At 36.2% G+C, this 20,605-nt stretch overlaps 1 protein-coding gene across 1 annotated transcript in view; it reads left to right on the top strand.

Annotated features, from left to right (window-relative positions):
• The window catches only part of ADK (adenosine kinase), a 504,899-nt gene extending 484,509 nt beyond the window's left edge, over positions 1 to 20,390 (top strand). The window contains exon 11 of the mRNA XM_068981947.1: positions 19,599 to 20,390. Coding sequence (XP_068838048.1) covers positions 19,599 to 19,723 — 125 coding nt within the window. The 3' untranslated portion in view covers positions 19,724 to 20,390. The remainder of the gene's footprint in view (positions 1 to 19,598) is intronic.
• The last annotated feature ends 215 nt before the right edge of the window (positions 20,391 to 20,605 follow it).

Below are 20,605 nucleotides of genomic sequence, written 5' to 3'. Positions count from 1 at the left end.
TAAAAGTTGATTGCACAACTGTGAGAAAGACAAGAGTTAGATTAAGAAGTTACTTACCTTCTATAAAAACTATATTAGCTTTTGAATTTGATAAAAGGTAGTCATATAAACACTTTACTTGCCTCCTTGCAAATGACTAGAAAAAGTCACAGTTGAATTATACCTAGGATGATGAACATAAAACTGAAAATTTATCAAAAATATGTTTTACCATTATAGATTTTTTTAAAATTAGTCTTTTTCCCATCATCTACAGTCATTTATTTGCTGCCTTATAAGAAACTCATGCTTTCTTGCACTACTGCCCAGCTTACCTAAATGACTCATTAAAATGATGATATCTGAGGAATGACCATTTCTAAAGCCTAGGAGTAACAGACTCTGTCAAAAAAACAGTGAAAGATATTGAAGCGTTTTCTTTGCCTTTGAAATGGTATATAGTTATCAGCCAAATTCTACCCCGAGTTAAACTTCTAAACCTTGAAGTAGCAGATTGTAAAATTTTGTTACGTAAGTGGGCACCACTAGAGCTTCTTCTTTTAATTTTTCAGAGGGTAGAGAAGGAAACTGGTTCTTCACAGCTGTATTTCCATCTTTATTCTATGTTCAAGTATTCAAAGACAGAGGGAAAGGATATAGATTTATATCATTCTGTTTTTTATATTTCAAAATCCCTACAATCCAGTAATTAATTTTGTTCTATTCATTTCTAGAGAATGATAGCTATGTGAAGAAGCTTGTTGTCATGGAAGCAGGGAGGGGTGCAGGATCTAGTAGGGCAGCCATACTTTGGCTTCAAGGTACTATCTCATCTGAGTCCTTTGGTCAAAGGAACAGAAACCCGTTTCATCTAGCTCAGAATAAGGATTGTTTTTTAAGGAAGCACATTAGCATTAAAGGGGACATTATAACATTGTGGTTAAGACAGTGGGTCAAAAGACGCAGATATGAGTCCTGGTTCTGCCATTAACTAGTTGTGGAACTAGTTACTTGACATCTCTGAGCCTCAGTTTTCTCATCTATGAACAGAGGACAAAGTACCTTTCTCATTTGGGTTATTGTAAAGGTTGAATGTAACAATGTTTACAAAGCACAATACGTAATACTTAGTAAGGACTCATTGAGTGTTACCTGTCATAAAAGGAATCTCAAGCAAGAACCATGACTGGACGAGTTTTTGCTGAGAATGGAGCCAGATGATGATTCTAGAACCCATCAGTTCTAGAGACCTCAACAGCAGAAATTCATGGATCTTTACTCCAGTGCTTATGCACTAATGTTACTCAGCTTCACTGTATCTCTGCTTCTTCCTTCTTGGTCTTTCTTTTTTTTCCATTCTGGCTCCTAAAAGAGAACACTAGGTTAGCTCAATTTACTTTTTGTGTCATTCATAAATAGGACACTGGAAGAATATCTTGGGTCAGATGTCCTGGCCTTGATCCAGGGGTTGATTTGTATGCTCAAAATACATCAACTGACCCCCTCAACAATGCTGAAGGTGAAGCAGTTTTTCTTAAAAGGGTGATGGATGGAGCCTTTAAAGGGCTCTATGTACATGTATGTTTGCATGCCTTGTCTTTACCCCTTTTCTCATAGAGTTCTGAAAATGTTCCCTACAGCATGATCCATCTATCACACAACACATGGAACATCAAACACCCTATATCTTAAGCTAGAAATCTAGGGATCATACTCAGTACTTTCCTTTCCCTCTGTTCAAACCTTCAGTGAGTTCTTTTGACTCAATTTTAAGGATATATCTCATGTCAACTTATCTCAAATCCATCTGTTTTTCTGCTTTATCAGATCTACTGCTTTAACTCAGGCCCGTTTTTTACTTACTACAGTAGCTTCCTATGTGCTTAGTCTCTCAGTCTTGTCCAACTCTTTGCGGCCCCATGCACTGTAGCCCTCCAGGCTCCTCTGTCCATGGGATTCTCCAGGCAAGAATACTAGAGTGGGTTGCCATGCCCTCCTCCAGAAGATCTTCCCAACCCAGGGATCAAACCCAGGTCTTCGGCATTTACCATCTGAGCCACCAGGGAAGGGGATTCTGCCTGGCCAAATTCTGAAAATCAAGACAAGGAACTCCTTTCTGTGTCTGTTCCATTTTCTTCCTTCTGGAATAGGAATGTCTGTAACTATTATCACATGCCTATCCCACCACTGCATTTGGAAAGCAGGAGCCCTATTGATGTCTTGTTTCTCTGATTCACAGATGCAGAGGAATTTTACCCCAGGGTTTTGACCTGTTGCTGATTTAGATGATCTGGATGAGATTTGGGACTTTTGAACTGATGATGTTTGGATGAGAGTTTAAACTTTAGGTTTGAGACTTTGGGGAATATTAGGGTAGGGTGAATGTATTTTGCACAGGGGACAGACATAAATTTGGGGGTCCAGAAGGCAGACTGTAGTGGGCTAACGGTCACCTCCATAAAGATATGTCCATATCTTAATGCCCAGAACCTTTGAATGTTACCTTATTTGGCAAAAAGGTCTTACAGAAGTAATTAAGTTTAGGCTTTTCATATGAAATTATCCTGGATTATCTCAGTGGGCTTGAAATTACAACAAAAGTGTCCTTATAAGAGAGAGGCATAGGGAGATTAAATACACAGAGCAGAAGTTAATGTGAGGACAGAGCAGACAGAGGGATGTGGCCATAACCCAAGGAATGCCAATAGCCACCCAAAGCTGGAAGAGGCAAGGGAAGATTTTCCTCTAGAGCCTTTGGAGGGATCATGGGCCCTTGATTTTGGACATCTGGCCACAGCAACCATGAGAGAATAAATTTCTGATATGTTAGGTCACCTAGTTTGTGGTAATTTAGTACAGCAGCCAAAGGAAACTAATATAACTAGTAAACATTTTAAAGGGTTTTGCACCTTTAAAAAAACATTCTGAAGAAAATCTGCATAAATTTCACCTTTGCTTGCATGCTCTAGCTATGCAAGCCTTCTTTCAGGCCTTAGACACTTTGCACATGGAATTCCCTTTGCCTGGAATGCTCGTCCCTACTTTGCATGGCAATGTCTTTGCCATCCTCAGTCTCAGCTTAACAGTTTTCTCTAATTATTCTATCTAACATGGCTCCATTCACTCTTCTGTACTGCTGCACATAGTCATTTTCCTTAATAGCACTTAACATTGTCTGGAATTATCTTACTTATTTATTATCTTACTCACTGACTTATTGCTGCTTTAAAAATCTCCCCCATTAAAATACAAGCTTTAAGAGAATAGGGTCTCTATGTGTCTTCTTCACCAGTGTATCCTCAGGATCCACCACAGTACCTAGCAGAGAATAGCCAGTAAATATTCATTGTACGATATAAAGTCAGTTAATCGCATGCATAGTTACAACAAACTTACCTCTTATGTCAAATAAACAGTATAAATAAGAACTTGGTTATTGAGGGATTTTGTCAGAAAGGGAATGAGTCAGGAAATAGCAGGTTAGACCATACTTCAGTATCAGAGTACCTTCACCTAAGATTAAACTGTGCTGCTTAAATGACCACTGCCAGAAGGTTGGATAAAGAAGATGTACATGTGTACAATGGAATATTACTCAGCCAGTAAAAAGAATAAAATAAAGCCATTTGCTGCAACATGGATAGACCTAGAGATTATCGTACTGAGTGAAATAAGTCCAACAGAGAAGGAGAAACATTATATGGCATCCCTTATATGTAGAATCTAAAAAGAAATGGTAGAAATGAACTTAACTTACAAAACAGAAACAGACTCACAGACTTAGAGAATGAACTTCTGGTTGCCAGGGGAGAGGGATAGTTAGGGAGTTTGGGATGGACATGTACACACTGCTATATTTAAAATGGGTAACCTTCAGGGACCTACTGTGTAGCACGTGGAACTGTGCTCAGTGTTTTTTGGCAGCCTGGATGGGAGGGAAGTTTGAGAGAGGATGGATACGTGTATATGTATGGCCAAGTCCTTTCACTGTACACCTGAAACTATCACAACATTGTTAATTGGCCATACCACAATACAAAATTTAAAAGTTTTTTAAAAATAAATAAAAGTGAAAAAGCAAAAAAAAAAAAAAAGATTGAACTTTGCTATTATGTGTGTGGATGCTCAGTTGCTGAGTTGTATACTACTCTTTGCAACCCCAGGGACTGTAGCCCGCCAGGCTCCTCTGTCCATGGGAATATCCAGCCAAGAATACTGGAGTGGGTTGCCATTTCTCCTCCAGGGGATCTTCCTGCCCAGCCCAGGGGCTGAACCCTCCGTCTCTTACATCTCCTGAATTGGCAGGCAGGTTCTTTACCTCTAGTGCCAGAATATGAAACCTGATTCTCAGGATCATAATCCTGAACATCAGTTCCTGATGTTAATAGGCAGTAGCATACAAGTCAGAGGCTCCCAGGAAGATATCACAGAATGGACTGAAGTTACCCAGTAGATATCTAAATCCGATTTGTTAAAATGCCTAGTGGAATGTCCAGTGCATCCAGTAACAGTGGCTTTGTCGTGTCCTACCTAGGACCTTTACTGCTATTTCTTACTGAAAGTGTTGTGAAATGTAGCTTCTCCACAGGAGTAGCAATGAGACTCCGATGAACATACATATATGCCTGGGGCATAACCCTTGTTTCATTTTCTACACAGTTACCTAAGCTTTAAGCCACAGAATTGTTCTTAACTTTTTAACTTGCATCAGCACTCACATCAAATCACTGTTTATTCTCCTTCCTACCCTTATTATCAGTCACATTAGACCTGTGGTTCTCAAACTTGAGCGTGCATCAGAATTCAGAATCACCTGGAAGACTTGTTAAAAGATAAGTTGCTGGGTCTTGTCCTCAGAGTTTCTGATTTGATAACGTCGGGGATGGGGGTTAGGTCACGCTAAAGCTGCTGGTACAGGAACCGCACTTAGAGAAACACTCCCAGAATATTGAAGTAGAAGCCTGTGTGATCTCTCTGCCAGCACTTTCTTTCCTAGTGAATTCATGTTACACACTTCTGCCAGGATTATTTTTAAAGTATTTATATGGCTTTCCTAAAAACTCTAAAATCCTCAAGGATTAACACTGTTTTATCCATCTTTGAATCCTTTGATGTCTAGCACCTTACCTAGTAATGGCAGGTATTCAGTAGCTGTTGGTTGAATTAATCAAAATACTTTTGATAGCATTCTAGGTTTTTATTTTCATTTGCTTCTTATACAAATTTGTATAAGTATATGAGTGTTAGCATGATAGTAGCATGAGTCTAATAAATTGAGGATTCAGATTAGTCAGTGTTTTAATTTATAGCTTATTCTCTCTCTTGGAGCATGCACAGGTAATAAAAATAAAGCACAGCCTTTAAGTTGACTGACTCATTTGCCATGTGGCAGCATATATCTGATAACCATTGGTTTAGAAGGTATAGCAGACCAGTCTAAGAGAGCACATAAAATCATCACTGAAGTGTGGATACCTAAGAAAGATGGAAAATAACCAAATATTGAAAATCAAATTGACCTAGAAATGACAGCAGAATTTTTACAAAGAAAATGACAGGGAGAATATAGAATTCAGCACTCTTAGTTGCTGTAAAATATTATATCAGGTTTGCTTTAATTACACGGTAATGCCTCTGAGAACAAAGGTAATTACATGATAACTTACGTTACTATTCCCATATTATCTCTTAATAACTATGTGATTAACTCATCACTACTATACAGTTACTCATGTTTAAAGAACATTGATAACTTTAATGGATGAGTTGGGGTGGGATGAGGGATGAAGATAGTAGAGAAAGCATAGTATTATAAATATCTAGAATGCAAATGATTCATTAGATCATTGACCTACTCCTCAAGGATCTGAACCAAAGCTGTGGAGAATACCATCAGTGTCTAAAATAAATCATGTGGCTTCGAAGACAACATATGTAAAATATAGTAAGTTTACTGTGAGCAATGAAATAGATAAGTGAGTATAGGACAAAAGGCATATACTTTCATGTTTTGAGAGGTTTTTAGTTGTAAGTAAGTATTAAGATTTATTTTTTAATGAAAAAAGACATTCTTTTACACATATCATTAAGCCAGCATCTTGAGTTTGTATGTGCAGACTATGTGGTGAGGATGTACAGCACCAGAAACTTTTCATTCATTCACCGCTGATAGAAATGCAAAATGGTACAGCCACTTTGGAAAACAGTCTGACAGTTTCTTAAAAAACACACTTACTGTAAGATCTAGCAATTGTGATCCTTGGTTGCCCAAATGAATGGAAAACTTATACCTACTTATACCTTCATCCCTGCACACAAATGTTGATAGCACTTTATTCATAATTGACAAAACTTATAAACAGTCAAGATGTCGTTCAATAGATGACTGGATAAATAAACTGTAGTATATCCATTCCTTGGAATATTATGCAGTCATAAAAAGAAACAAGCTATCAAGCCATGAAAAGGACACAAAAGAAACTCAGACATACCACGCTAAATGAAAGCCAGTTTGAAAGCGCTACAAATTGTATGAATCCTTTACCGAAAGGACAAGACTATGAAGAGAGTAAAGATATCAGTGATTGTCAAGGGGTGAGGGGGGGTGAGAGGTATGAATAGATAGAGTACAGGGGTTTTTTGAGCAGTGAAACTATTCTATGTAGTATTGTAATGGTGTGTAACAAATCAGACATTTTCTTTTTATATGTCTGTGAATCCTATATGAACAACATAGAATCCTAGAATGAACAACATAAAGTGAACCCTAATATAAACCGTGGACTTCAGTGAGTCATTATCGGCTCATTAATTGTTAACAGTTAATGATAGGGGAAATAAGAGATGTAGCAATGAGAGGGTATATAGGAACCCTGTGCTTTCTGTTTAGTTTTTCTGTAAACCTAAAACTGCTCCCAAAAATAGTCTATGAATTTAAAAGACAAAAAAGGCCAAAATGGAAAAACCTTTCTTCCACCCACCTCATTTTACTAGTATCTTCAGTTTGTGCGTGTGCCTCAAGTTTCCCAACTTCATCAGTTGCAGTGTTCTAAGATTCTAAGGCCAGTATCCTATGGCCAGTGATCTCACCGTTTTTACTAAAAAAGCTTATTCTATTGATACCACATAATGACCACTCTATTCAAGTACAGTGAACCTTTCTGCTTAATTCTGGCAGGAATTCTCCCAGAATCCCTGCTAAGGAAGCATTGGTCCCTGAATTTCCATTTCAAAAGATGCAGACTGATGTATTTGGCATATGCCATCTACAAATGAAGTCTTCATGTGGGGAAGAAATACTGTACTAAGGTTGCCTCAAAAACTCTCTAAGGTGCCTCCTCTAACATTGCCTGTGTTTCCCTAAACCTGAGAATATAGAAGGTAGTGAAGATCTTTAGTTCTTGAGAAATCTTTCTGAGAATAATGACCAATTTCATTGTACTTAACATTCATACTGATTTACTTTACAGAAAGCTGTTCCCCAACTGGCTACAATTATTAATAAATTCTAAAAGCATGAATGGAAAACTATCAGAATAAAACATCACTTAACTGAAATTCTTGAATGAGTTGTTCATAAACATTTTCTGAATAATTAAATGTTCCATGTTATCCTTTAAAATGTTTATTGATTTTTTTCTGATTATAAAAGTAATATTACTTACTATAGAATATTTAGGAAATAAAAGGAAACAGGAAGTAAAAATCATTTCCAAAATCTGGAAATGATCATAATTCTTCAGACATAGAAGAATTTTGCTTTTTTACTGTTTTGAATAAACATGTTTCTAAAACACATTGCAAAGATCTGACCAAAGAGTAAAAATGGAGGGAAACACATGTAGGAATTTAATAAAATCAGAATGAGTACAGATGTACTCTACTGTCTTTGCAACTCTTATGTAAATCTAAAATTATTTCAAAATAAAATGTTTTAAAATGTTTGGAACAAGATGGATTACTTAAGATACGGTGGTGGAACAAAAATGTAACTCTGGGAAAAATGAAAGTTGATTACTACCAATCATGACACTCAATTTCTAGATGGAGTAAATAATTAAATGACCATAAGTGAACTAAAGAAAATACGAGCTGATATTTATCTGAATTCATGGTATGGAAGACCTGTCTCAACTCAAATTTAGTGGAAAAAACTATTAAAAGATAAATATATCGATGTGGCAATCTAAGGCGAGTGACAAAATAACAGGAAGTACTCTCAACATAAATAGGAGACAAACTGGAAGAATATCTTTTAGAAATCAATTATAGACGAGAAATCCTCTAGTAGGAGAACAGGTAAAAGCTGTCATCAGACAGCTCATAAAAAGAAGCAATACAAATGGCCAGTAGGCATATGAGCAAAAAAATTTTCAACCTCCCTAATAAACAAATTTAAGTTAAAACAAAATTCTGCCTTTCACTTTTTGTTATCAAACAGATTTTTTTATAGCAAGAATGCTATTGGGTATATACGTTAATAACATCATTTTGAAAAGGAGTTTGGCAATATGAATAAAAATCCTTAAAATTAATTACCTCTGGGGCTCCCCTGGTGGTCCATTGACTAAGACTCCGAGCTCCCAATGCAGAGGGCCTGGGTTCTATCCCTGGGCAAGGAACTGGATCCCACATATACCAAGATCTGGTGCATCTCAATAAATAAAAAAATAAATTAAAAAAATTAATTACCCTTCAAGAAATATATCCCAAGAAAATTAAAATTTTTAATTGTGTACAATAAGTGTTATTAAAATGTTATAAAGATACTCACTACAGTGTTATTTATAGTAGTAAAAAAAATTAGAAATACACCTGAATATCCAGTAATAGGATTAAGTAAATTATACTGCATCTACATTTAAAATGCATGGTCTCTAAGAATATTTAAAGATATAGGAAAATATTTCTAATAAAGTTTTTATTACAGAAATAATACCTGTAAGCAGTAGAAAATACAACAGCACAAAAAGGAAATATAGAAGTACTGTATTTATATGTGATGAAAGGTAAGCATGGCTTGCACCCCAGTCCTCTAATTCCCCTCTGTGAGGTAGCTTTGGTTGCTGGTATCTATTGAATCCACCCATAAATATTCTGTGTTTGTACAAGTGTATATATGTATACATATCCTAGTTTTCATCAAATGAGAGTATACTGGGCTTACTTGAGTTTTCATTTACTTTTATCTTGGAAATTGTCTCATAGCACCTTAATGAAGATCTAACTCATTTTAGTTAACTGCTTTCTGTAATTCCTTTGCATGGATTTAGCTGGTCACCTTTTTGAATTGTTGGATTTTTTTTTTTTTAACATAAACCATGTAGCCATATGTGATGATAATCAGAAAAGCTAACTCATGCTTTTACTGTGAATGTTGAGTGAACAGGAATGGAGTCTACTGGGTTTTTAGTTCCAGCCACCATGAAAAATATTAGTGAAGGAACTGTATATGAAAAAGAAAATACTGACTTGTAGATTTCATTCATTTCCTTCTAAACTATTCCTGGCTCCTAAGTGTCTTTATTAAGACTTTCATAGTTACTGACAATATTTCTGTTTTCTATGGATGCCACTAAGAAAATTCTACATGTTGTATGTTTTCTACAGTAACTACATGGAATGGACAACTTGAGCTAGAAAATCTCATTGCCTTTTGCCCACACTAGCCATCACACCTCTATATGCTTTGAGGGAAAAAAACTTGGTACTCCTTTCAGCACAGTTTAAATTATGTGTCAGGTCTAATCTCGGACACTGAATTCATGCTGACTGAATGCTAAAATTGACCACTCTCTTTAATAGCAGTAAAAGAAAAGTCCAAATGAAATTAACCAGAAGATAATAAACCATACTGGTTGTTAATGGACTGAGGTTTATTCTGAGAACTCTGGGTCTGTGATTGCTCCAAGATTCAGAGCCCTAGGAACCAAATTCAGTGTCAGTGAGAAGCCTTCAGGTACACTGTGCCTCAGCAGCCCGAGACCTAAGGTCCATGACATGACCAAAAGTGGGAGAGGCCCTGGAATAAGCCTGTCCATGAAAGGATCAAAGAGAAGTTAGGAGTCACAGAAAGAAGGCACTCAAGTTAAAAGGTACAACCACTGCCTCAGCATGTTCTTGATTCGGAAACCTGTACTGCTGTTTCTCGTTCACCAGTGTATGCCTCCTGTTCCTGTTCTCATGGCTGTCTTGAAAGGCATATACACAGAGCCTTACTATTCATTTTTAACATGATATACTGACAAGGACCATAAGCTAATGGCCTCCCCACAAAGAGCTTCTAAAGTACTTTTTCATATTGAACACCCATGCCAAGTCAGTTATTTAAAATTTTGCTTCTTACTTCTTCTTTGGCCCAGAGTCTTTACTGAAAGAGTACAAAATTCTTTTTTAATTTATCTGCAAGCCATATTTATCTGCTATAGTGTCTTCTAGCCACAGTATTTGTAATTCATCACATTCAGTGAATGAAATATGAATAAGCACTTTGTTTACTTGCTGGCACAGTATTTGTATATACTAACATCATATTGTATTTTTCCTACCTAAAAATACTTTATTGAAATAATATCCTAAAAATACAGAGAACTTTAAAAAATTGGGGTGGGAGAGCCAAAAATTCTACAGAAAAATAAGCAAAAGATCAGAAAAAACAATTCACAGAAAGAGATTAGTTTTTTAAACATAGAACAAGGTCTTCAATCTCACCCATGGTAAGAGAGATGCAAATTAAATTCACATTGAGATATGTTTCTAACCCATCAGATTGGCAAAAAATCAAAAGCTTGACAGTGTACTCTGTTATTGAGATTGTGGGGAAATGCTCATTAAACATTACCAGTGGAAATGCAAAAGGTTTAACCCCAAGAGAGTGGAATTTGGCAGTATCTAACAAAACTACTTACGTATTTATCCTTCAACCCCCAAAATGCCACTTCTAGAAATTTACCCGAAAGATACACAAACACACAACAGCATAAAAGCACACATGCAAAATGTTATTCGTTACAGAATTATTTGTCATTTCAAAGCATTAAAAACTGGTGAACATTCACACATAGGAGATGGAGTGAATGAACTATGGTGTATCCATACAATAAGCTGCTATGCAGCTGTAAAAAAGAATGAGGAAAATCTTTATGTATTAGTATGCAGTGATGCCAGGAGATATTTTAAGTGGAAAAAAAAAAAGCAAAGTGCAAAACGGCATATATTCTATGCCACTCCTTTTGTATAAAAAAAGAGGAAATAAGAAAATGCACAGATATCTGCTTACTTTTACAAAAATAAACACAAGAGTTCAGTTCAGTTGCTCATTCATGTCCAAATGTTTGCAACCCCATGGATTGCAGCACGACGGGCCTCCCTGTCCATCACCAACTCCTGGAGTTTACTCAAATTCATGTCCATTGAGTTGGTGATGCCATCCAACCATCTCATCCTCTGTTGTCCCCTTCTCCTCCCGCCTTCAATCTTTCCCAGCATCAGGGTCTTTTCAAAGGAGTCAGTTGATTGCATCAGGTGGCCAAAGTATTGAAGTTTCAGCTTCAGCAGCAGTCCTTCCAGTGAATACTCAGGATTGATTTCCTTTAGGATGGACTGGTTAGATCTCCTTGCTGTCCAAGGGACTTAAGAGTCTTCTCCAACACCACAGTTCAAAAGCATCAATTCTTTGAGACTCAGCTTGCTTTATAGTCCAGCTCTCGCATTCATACATTACTATTGGAAAGACCATAGCTTTGACTAGATGGACCTTTGTCGGCAAAGTAATGTCTCTGCTTTTTAACATGCTGTATAGGTTGGTCATAACTTTTCTTCCAAAAAGTAAGCGTCTTTTAATTTCATGGCTGCAGTCACTCTGCAGTGATTTTGGAGCCCCTCAAAAAAAAGTCTGTCACTGTTTCCATTGTTTTCCCATCTATTTGCCATGAAGTGATGGGACTGGATGCCATGATCTTAGTTTTCTGAATGTTGAGTTTTAAGCCAACTTTTTCACTCTCCTCTTTCACTTTCATCAAGAGGCTCTTTAGTTCTTCTTCACTTTCTGCCCTAAGGGTGGTGTCATCTGCATATCTGAGGTTATTGATATTTCTCCTGGCAATCTTGATTCCAGCTTGTGCTTCATCCAGTCCAGCATTTCTCATGAAGACAAACCAAAAAACAGTGAAATTGGGTACCTCCAATGGAAAGAGCATAGGGTAAAAGAAAGTGACACTTCTCTGAGCATACCTTTTTTAGAATTTTTAATATTCTACATATTTTTTAAAAAGTATTAAGTTAATAAGGATGAAAGTGAGGGATGAAAATTGAAATCGTGACCCCCAACATTTTTTTCGGTCTTAAGTAAGTGAACCATTCTGAGAGAGTCAATTCCTAGGCAGGCTGATAAGAAGTTTGGGGGTCCCCAGGGAGAGAGGGGTCTGGAATTCTCAAGGAGGAGGAAAGGACAAACTTTTTTTCCCTCTACATTCCTTAGGATTATATAACAATAATGTATCCTGCTTAAGGACAGTTTCTGGAAAAAACCTTCTGGCTAATCCTGTTATCTTAAAATGTAAATTATGGGAGTGGGTCTAGTAAGATCTTTACAACCTCCAGACATTCTTTTGATTCACTGTAATAGCTAATTAAAAGTATATAACTCCATTCCTAACACTAGTGAGGGGGTACTCTTTCTTCCCCCTTCTGATGTCTATGTCAGAAGCTTTCTCTATCTCTTTTATACTTTCATAAAACTTTATTACACAAAAGCTCTGAGCGATCAAGCCTCGTCTCTGGGCCCGGATTGAATTCTTCTCTGGAGGCCGAGAGTCCCGGGGTCTTTTGCGGTTCAGCAACAACCTGTCAATTCTGAAGTGGAGTAAAAAGGAGAACCAATCTAAAGAGCATACTGAACACAGTATTAGAGCACATTGGAGAACAGCAAACAGATTCTAAGCTGTTTTTAACAGTTTTGGGGTTTTGTAAAATTAGTAGTGAAGCAATTTTGAAGCTGTTTTGGAGATAGTATAAAACTGAGCCAATAAATATTTTGATATTGTTGAAAGCTAGGGTTTTCACTATGGAAAAAAGTACAGAATCATAATAATGGACTGGAGAAAGGTAAGAAAGAGCGCTATAAGGATGGATTGGAACTGGAAGCATTGGTGTCAATTCAATTTCTAAAATAGGTTTGTGTACACATGTATATGCATACGTACACATTTATGTGTGTATGTATGTGTATCTGTATCTGTACATGTGTATAAGTACATACTTCCTAGCTCCATTTGCTGTCAGGGTCTAGAAGCAAAGAATGCACCTACCTCCCACACTGTGGTCTCTAACACCATTTTACCCTAACAGGAAATAGGTATCCTTGGAAAAATGGCAGGTTCTAAGGCTGAGATAGGGTGACTTTAAGATGAGCCAGTAATATAATTCCCAAAAGTAAGGAAGTACTCAAAGATAGTATGAGGGGCATATCCAAGGACACCTGAGCCAGCTTTAAGGTGCTCCCACTGGTAAAAACTGGGAAATTTTGAGCACCATATAGAGCTGTATTGAATTATAAACCATTGATTAAAAAACAAAAGTCTGTGCCTCCTTATTGATACATAAATAGATGAAAAATAGTAAATGAGATAAGAGATAAGCTCTTGCATATAGAATGTTGAAAGCTGACTGGTAAATGTGAAGGGAGTGCTGGAGTTAGAAAATCATCATGGTTTAAGTTGCTTCAGTTAGGAATTATGAGTGAATACTAAATTTGGGAGAAGGGATTGGGATTCTTTATAGGGAGCAGAATATTTGCATGGTATTAAAGTGTCTACCAGCAGACTCCTTGTTAGATGCAAGGGAAAATATAGCTATACAGTGGAGAAGTAGGACAACATCTTGATCAGGTGATCAAAATTATCACCAGTGAATAGCAGCCAGACATAATGTGTTCCTAAATGTGATACCCTTGAGAAGGACACAACATAATTTTTCTAGTATTCTGGCCAGGAATGCATAATCTGAATTTAATCATGAAGAAATATCAGACAAACCAAAATGAGCATCACTCTGTTAAATACGGAGTAGGGGAAGACTGTATTCTTCAAAAATGTCCTTGTCACAAAAGTCAAAGGAAATGTTCAAGATAAAGGAAACTAAAAATATGACAAATCCTAGACTAAATTCTATCCTAGATGGAAGAAAACTGCTATGAAGGATATTAATGGGTCATTGACAAAACTGGAATATGAACAGTCAATTAGATAACACTGTTGTAACAGTACTACTGAAGTCGATGACTATGGTTACCCATGAGACTAGCCTTATTCTCAGGAAAGATGCATAGATAGATTTAAAGGTAAAGGGCATGACAAATGCCACTTCTTCTCAATTAGTTCAGTGGAGAAAATTGTGTTATACAATTTTATACAAGAGCAGATGGGCCCAAAAGGAGCAAAATGTTGACAATAAGTACATCCAGGTAAAGGATATATGGATACTATTTGCATTATTTGCAAGTTTTCTTTCTTTTTTTGGCAAGTTTTCTGAATTTGAAATTATTTCCAAATGTGGTTTTTAAAAAATACTTTTTAGGCCAGCTAATAATAAAAATCTAAACTTAAAAAATTGTACTGAAAAACATTATGCTAAGTGAAGTAAGGCAGACACAAAAGGCCAGGGGTGGGAGAGAATGGAGAGTTTAATAAATATAGTTTCTGTTGGAGTAATGAAAATATTCTGGAAATTGATAGAGGTGATGGTTACACTACATTGCAAATAGACTTAATGGCTTGAATTGTACACTTTAAAATGGTTGAAATGGTAGCTTTGAGGTTATGTATATTTTATGCAATAAAAAACGTATCTTGGGGATGTTTAATTCTTATTATGAAAGAATTTCCTATGATTCTTTAAATATAAGCTCCTTTATTTTTTTAAACTATTTTGTACAACTTGTGAAGACTCATATCAGCTACTTTATGAAGGTTCAACTTATAACTGATTATATAACATCTGTAGTTCATCTCAGTTAGAATTTAAAAATAGATTGTTAAAGAACTGATATTCACTCAGGGCAAAGGTCTAAGCTTTTTTTCTCCATGCAGGTTTTCCACTTGTCAAAGCAAATGTCTCTTCAGGGGACTTCACTTCAATCATCAACTAGCTCTTCTATTATAAAGAGGATGCTGGTACTTATGCTTCTCAAAAATATTTCATAAACATAAGCTTTCTTTTTCTCAGAAAGAACATACCAGGAGGAATGAGGAAAACAGATGTTCCTTATAAGTCTTTCTAATAGACGTGTTTCCATTGTAAGCCGATCTGACTGAATTTGGCATCTGCTCCATTCACTGTGTGGGCTGAACAGTTTAGTCTCACAGTTTGGCTGAAAGTTAATATTGACCTTTGACTGTTACCTGAAAACTCAATGATAAAATACTCTTACTAAACCTCTTGAGAGAGTGATTTCACATTCTAAGCAAATGTCTTCAAAATACATCACTCCATTAACCAAATTAATTATTCTTCGGTTGGGCGTACTTATTTATTTTATTGGATACGGCATTCCCCAAATCTGACAAGGGAGAAGCCTGTGTGGTCAGAATGGTAGAAGAGAAAGAACATAAATCTCTTATAATGCTCTCTACAGGTCACTATACCACAGCTTTTAAATTAACCTTAACCCCCCAGCTGCCCAGGGCCTGTGAGGCCTAAAAGTCTGGCTACAGAACAGTTTCTCATTATCATCTGTTCTGCGTATTTGAGTACTGCTATAGCATCTCTGGTTTTCCTTAGAGGGGAAGTAGCCCCAGATTTTTCTGTTCTTGACTATCTTATTTGTAACTACAACAGTTTTTTTATGTAGTTTTATTACGGTATAATTGACATACAATAAACTGCACATGTTTAAAGTGTACAGTTTTACAAATGTTGACTTATGTATACACCCATGGACCATCACTATGGACACATTTACTGCGTCCGTACTATTTGGATTATTTCCAGTTTGGGGCTATGCCAAATAAAGCTGGTCTGAACATTCATATACAAACCATGGTTAAATACCTGAAATAGAAAGACTGAGTCTTTTGATAGGTGTATGTTTAACTTTTTAAGACACTGATAACTGTTTTTCAAAAAGAGTCTTATAGTTTCATAATCAGTATTTGGGGCTTTCCGGTGTCTCTGAGGTAAAGAATTCGCCTGCCAATGCAGGAGATGCAGGAAACTCAGGTTTGATCCCTGGGTTGGGAAGATCCCCTGGAGGAGGAAATGGCTACCCACTCCAGTATTCTTGCCTGGAGAATCCCATGGACAGAGGAACTTGGCAGGCTGCAATCCATGGGGTCGCAAAGAGTTGGACACAACTGAATGATTGAACACACACAGAGGCAATCAGTATTTGAGAGTTTCAGTTAATCTGTACTCTTGCCAACACTTGTCTTGTCAGTTTTCTTTCATTTTAGCCTTTCTAGTGGATGGGCAGTGGTATTTCATGGTGGCTTTAATTAGCATGTTTCTAACAGATAATAATGTTGAACGTCTTTTCCTGTGCTTGTCTGACATGTTTATCTTCTTCACTAAAGTGTTTGTGTAAAAGTGCTTAATTTAGCAAAGTCAAAATTATTTTTTCTTTCATAAAAGTTTACACTTTTTATGTCCTAAGATCTTTGGCAAGTTCAAAATCACAAAGATTTTCTCATAAGTTTTCTTCTCAGTTTTATAGTTTTAGCTCTTGCATTTAGACCTGTGATCCATTTCAAGTTAATTTTGTGGTTGGTGTGAAGAAGGGTAGAAGTGTATGTGTTTTTTTATGTTTTCACATATGGCCCATCCAGCTCCTCTAAGAACATTTGTTTAAAAAGAAGTCTATTGTAATAACATGGAAAAAAAGAGAGATTATCCTTTCTCCATTGAATTGCTTAATACCTGTATAAAAATCAGTTGGCCACATAGAAGTAAGTTTATTTCTGGATTGTCTGTTCAGTTTCACTGATTTATTTGTCCATCTTAATACCTGTACCACAGTGTCTAAATTATTTTAGTTCTATAATAAATTTTTAAATCAAGTACTCTTGTTTTCAGAGTTCTGTTATGATTAGTCTAAATTCTTTGCATTTCCACATAAATTTTAGAATCAGCTTGTCAGTTTCTATTAGAAAAGCTTGCTGGAATTTTGGTTGATATTACATTGAATCAGTAGAGCTGATAACAATATTGAGTCTTCTGTTCTCTTAATAGTTTATAGCTCTTCATCTTACTTAGCTTGTTTTTGTCTCTCAGCATTGTTTTTTGTTTGTTTGGGGTTGTTTTCTCAGCATTTTTTTGGTCATTTTCAGTGTTGAGGTCTTACACAGCTTTTGTCAGATTTAGGTATTTCACATGTTTGGTAGTATGGTGAAGAGTATTTTTAATATCAATTTCTAACTGTTCACTGCTGGCATATACAATTGCTATATATACACACATTACTAGTATAAAAATTCAATTGATTTTTGTATAGGAATCTTATATCTTGCAACTTCACTAAACTAACTTAGTAGTTCAAGTTAACTTTTTTCTAGATTCCATAGGCATTTTTATATAGACCAGGATTTCTCAGTTTGGGTATTATTGACATCATAGGATATTTAGCAGCATCCCTGGGCTCTACCCTCTAGTTGCCATTAGCACCCTCTGGCATGAGTATGACATTGCCACATGTTCTCCAGGAGGCAGAATTACCACTGTTGAGAACCATAGATATAGGTGGTCATGCCATCTGCAAATGAAGACAGTTCTACCTCATTTTCAATTTTGATGCCTTTTCTTTCTTCTGTTTGCCTTAATGCACGGGCTAGAGTCTACAGTACAATGTTTAAGAACAAACATTCTTTCCTTGTTCTTCATTTTAAGGGGAATAACACTTCATCATCCTCCATTAAGAATGATATTAACTGCAAGGTTTTCATAGAAGTTCCCTTCTGTTACTAGTTTGTTGAAAGTTTTTTTTAGAAATCCATCTTGGGTTTCATCAAATGATTTTTCAGTATCTATGAAGATGACCATATGATTTTCCTGGTTAATATGGTAGATTACACTGATTGATTTTTGAAAGTTAAACCAACCTTGCATTTCTAGGATAAATGCTACCTTATCATGAATGATTATCTTTTAAAATATACTATTGGATTGGATTTGCTAAAATATTTGCATCTTTTCTGATTATACTGTCAGAGTAAAGCTGGCCTCAAAGAGTGAGTCAGAAAATATCCTTTCTAGTTTTCTAGAGTTTGTATATCTTCCCTGGTGGCTCAGACAGTAAGTTGTCTGCCTACAATGCCTACCATGTGGGAGACCCGGGTTCAGTCCCTGGGTCGGGAAGATCTCCTGGAAAAGGAAATGGCAACCCAGTCCAGTATTCTTGCCTGGAAAATCCCACGGATGGTGGAACCTGGTAGGCTACAGTCCATGGGGTCGCAAAAAGTCGGACACGACTAAGCGATAACATTGACATTATTTTTCTTCTTTAAATGTTTGGTAGAATTCAGCAGTGACATCGTCTGAACTGGAATTTTCTTTGTGGGAAGCTTTTTAATTTTAAAATCAAATGTTTCATAAACTCAAGGCTATTCAGGTTATCTATTTCTTCCTGAGTGAGCTTTGATAGATTGTGTATCTCCAGAAGTTTGTCTTACTTGTCAGATCTGAACACCTTATAGTTCTATAACACTTCGTTGGCATTGTTATCCTTTTAGTGTGTATAGATGCTCTAGTGATATGATGTTTCTTCTTATCAATAGTGACCATTTATGTCTCTCCTCTTTTTTTTTCCTTCTCAGTCTGTATAAATGTTTATCGTATTATGATTCCTACTTCCATCTTCTCAGCTCGGTAACTGTCAGGCTCTGCCAAGGTTTTCCTTCTGTGAATCGTGGCCTGGTAGTTTTCCTCATTTGTTTCCCTTCTTTCATGTATCTTTTGTGACTGATGTACAATATTTGAAAAACTTTGTTTCATATACTTTGTTTTTATTTTAAAGTCGTTTCTGAAGAAAGGGTAAATCTGATTGTTTTATTTCATCTTGATCGGGAGCAAAAGGCCTCAGCATTATTATCTAATCATATTTATTTTAATGTCAAACTGTTCCATGGTGCTTGACTCTAGATATTATTTCCCTGATACTTCTGGGAGTGAAAAAGGTATATAAAAGGTCCTTCATAACTTTTCAACTCTCAGATTTGTTCTTGGAGAGATATCCAGATGATAGAGTTTTTCCCAAATAACAATTCTCTAACAGCAATACAGAAGGAATTTAGAGAGATAGGCAGAGGTATAGCTCATAATTACTCAGCTTTGGTAAAGACCAAAGATAATACTATTTGGCCAGTAATTCTTTCTTACAACCTTTTACTCTCAGAGTTAAAGGAAAGCATGATCGTTTATGCCTAGAAAGACTAGATTGACTTGATGATGAGTTGTTAAGTCCCAACTTGAGCTCTTTAAAAGAATTATTAGGGAAGAACCCTCTAACCTTGGAGGTTTGACACTTCACTGTCAAGACTAAAGGTACGTAGACCATATTTTATTCTGGCCCATCTGACATTTCTGATGCCATTACACAATACTCAGGTTTCTCCCTTCTGTCTGTGCTCCAGGTTTTCTGTCTCAGCTGGTCTCTGACAAGCCCCTAACCGAATGCATCCGTGCTGGCCACTATGCTGCAAGTGTCATCATTAGGAGGACTGGCTGCACCTTTCCTGAGAAGCCTGACTTCCACTGATGGAAAAGCATGAAGCTGCATCCCAGGAGTACAGACACTGCCCGGATTGTTTCCTGAGAATTCCCATATTAATCAAGAAGAAAACTGAATGCCACCTTTCCTACTATAATAATGTTGATTCTTAATTTAGGGGGTACAGTAATGCACAATAGAATCTTTATTCTCTCAACAACCTAAAGTAGGAGGTTTATTTCCATAGTTTGATAGTGCCAGGCAAATGTCAATTAAACAGGAATATAGTATTTCAGTTGAAATTTTTGTTTCATTTTCCATTACACTGTAAATTCATGTGTACTAAGCAAAGTGATCATTTTTTTACATTTCTGCTTTGAATGCAGATGCAATTTAATATAATAGATTTTTTTAAAGGAATTAAAGATAATACATAAATCTTTAGCTTTTATACAAGTATATTTAATTCAGAAGTGTGTTTATACACATATACACACACATTTGTTCATATATGTACCACATATATACATGACAAGTGGTTAAATAAGGTACAGAAATATTTATCTTTACAAGTTATGCCAAGTAATTTCATCAGTGTGTACTCAAACATGTAATAAATTTTGGATAATTAATTTGCCAAATTATAAGCTATATTACAATATTCAAGTCATAATCTTATATTTACTTATGGTACTCTGTATTTGATACAAATAAAAACTTGTCATAAAGGGCTTTTTTTCTGTCTTTGTCCTGTACTCAGCAAACTAAGGTAGAAAGATAACTGTCTAATCCTGGGTCCTGAAATATCTGATCTGTTTATGGAGATAGAAAAAACAACATAACACATCAAAAAATAACTTAGTATTGGAGACCAGTAAGCCACTGTTTTCAGGAAGACAGAACAGTGTGATATAACTTCTGGGGAATGCC

Source organism: Capricornis sumatraensis, chromosome 10, assembly GCF_032405125.1.
Source record: "Capricornis sumatraensis isolate serow.1 chromosome 10, serow.2, whole genome shotgun sequence".
Taxonomy (NCBI): domain Eukaryota; kingdom Metazoa; phylum Chordata; class Mammalia; order Artiodactyla; family Bovidae; genus Capricornis; species Capricornis sumatraensis.
The sequence above is the reverse complement of the archived record's forward strand: the minus strand, read 5'-3'. Positions and strand labels throughout refer to the sequence as shown.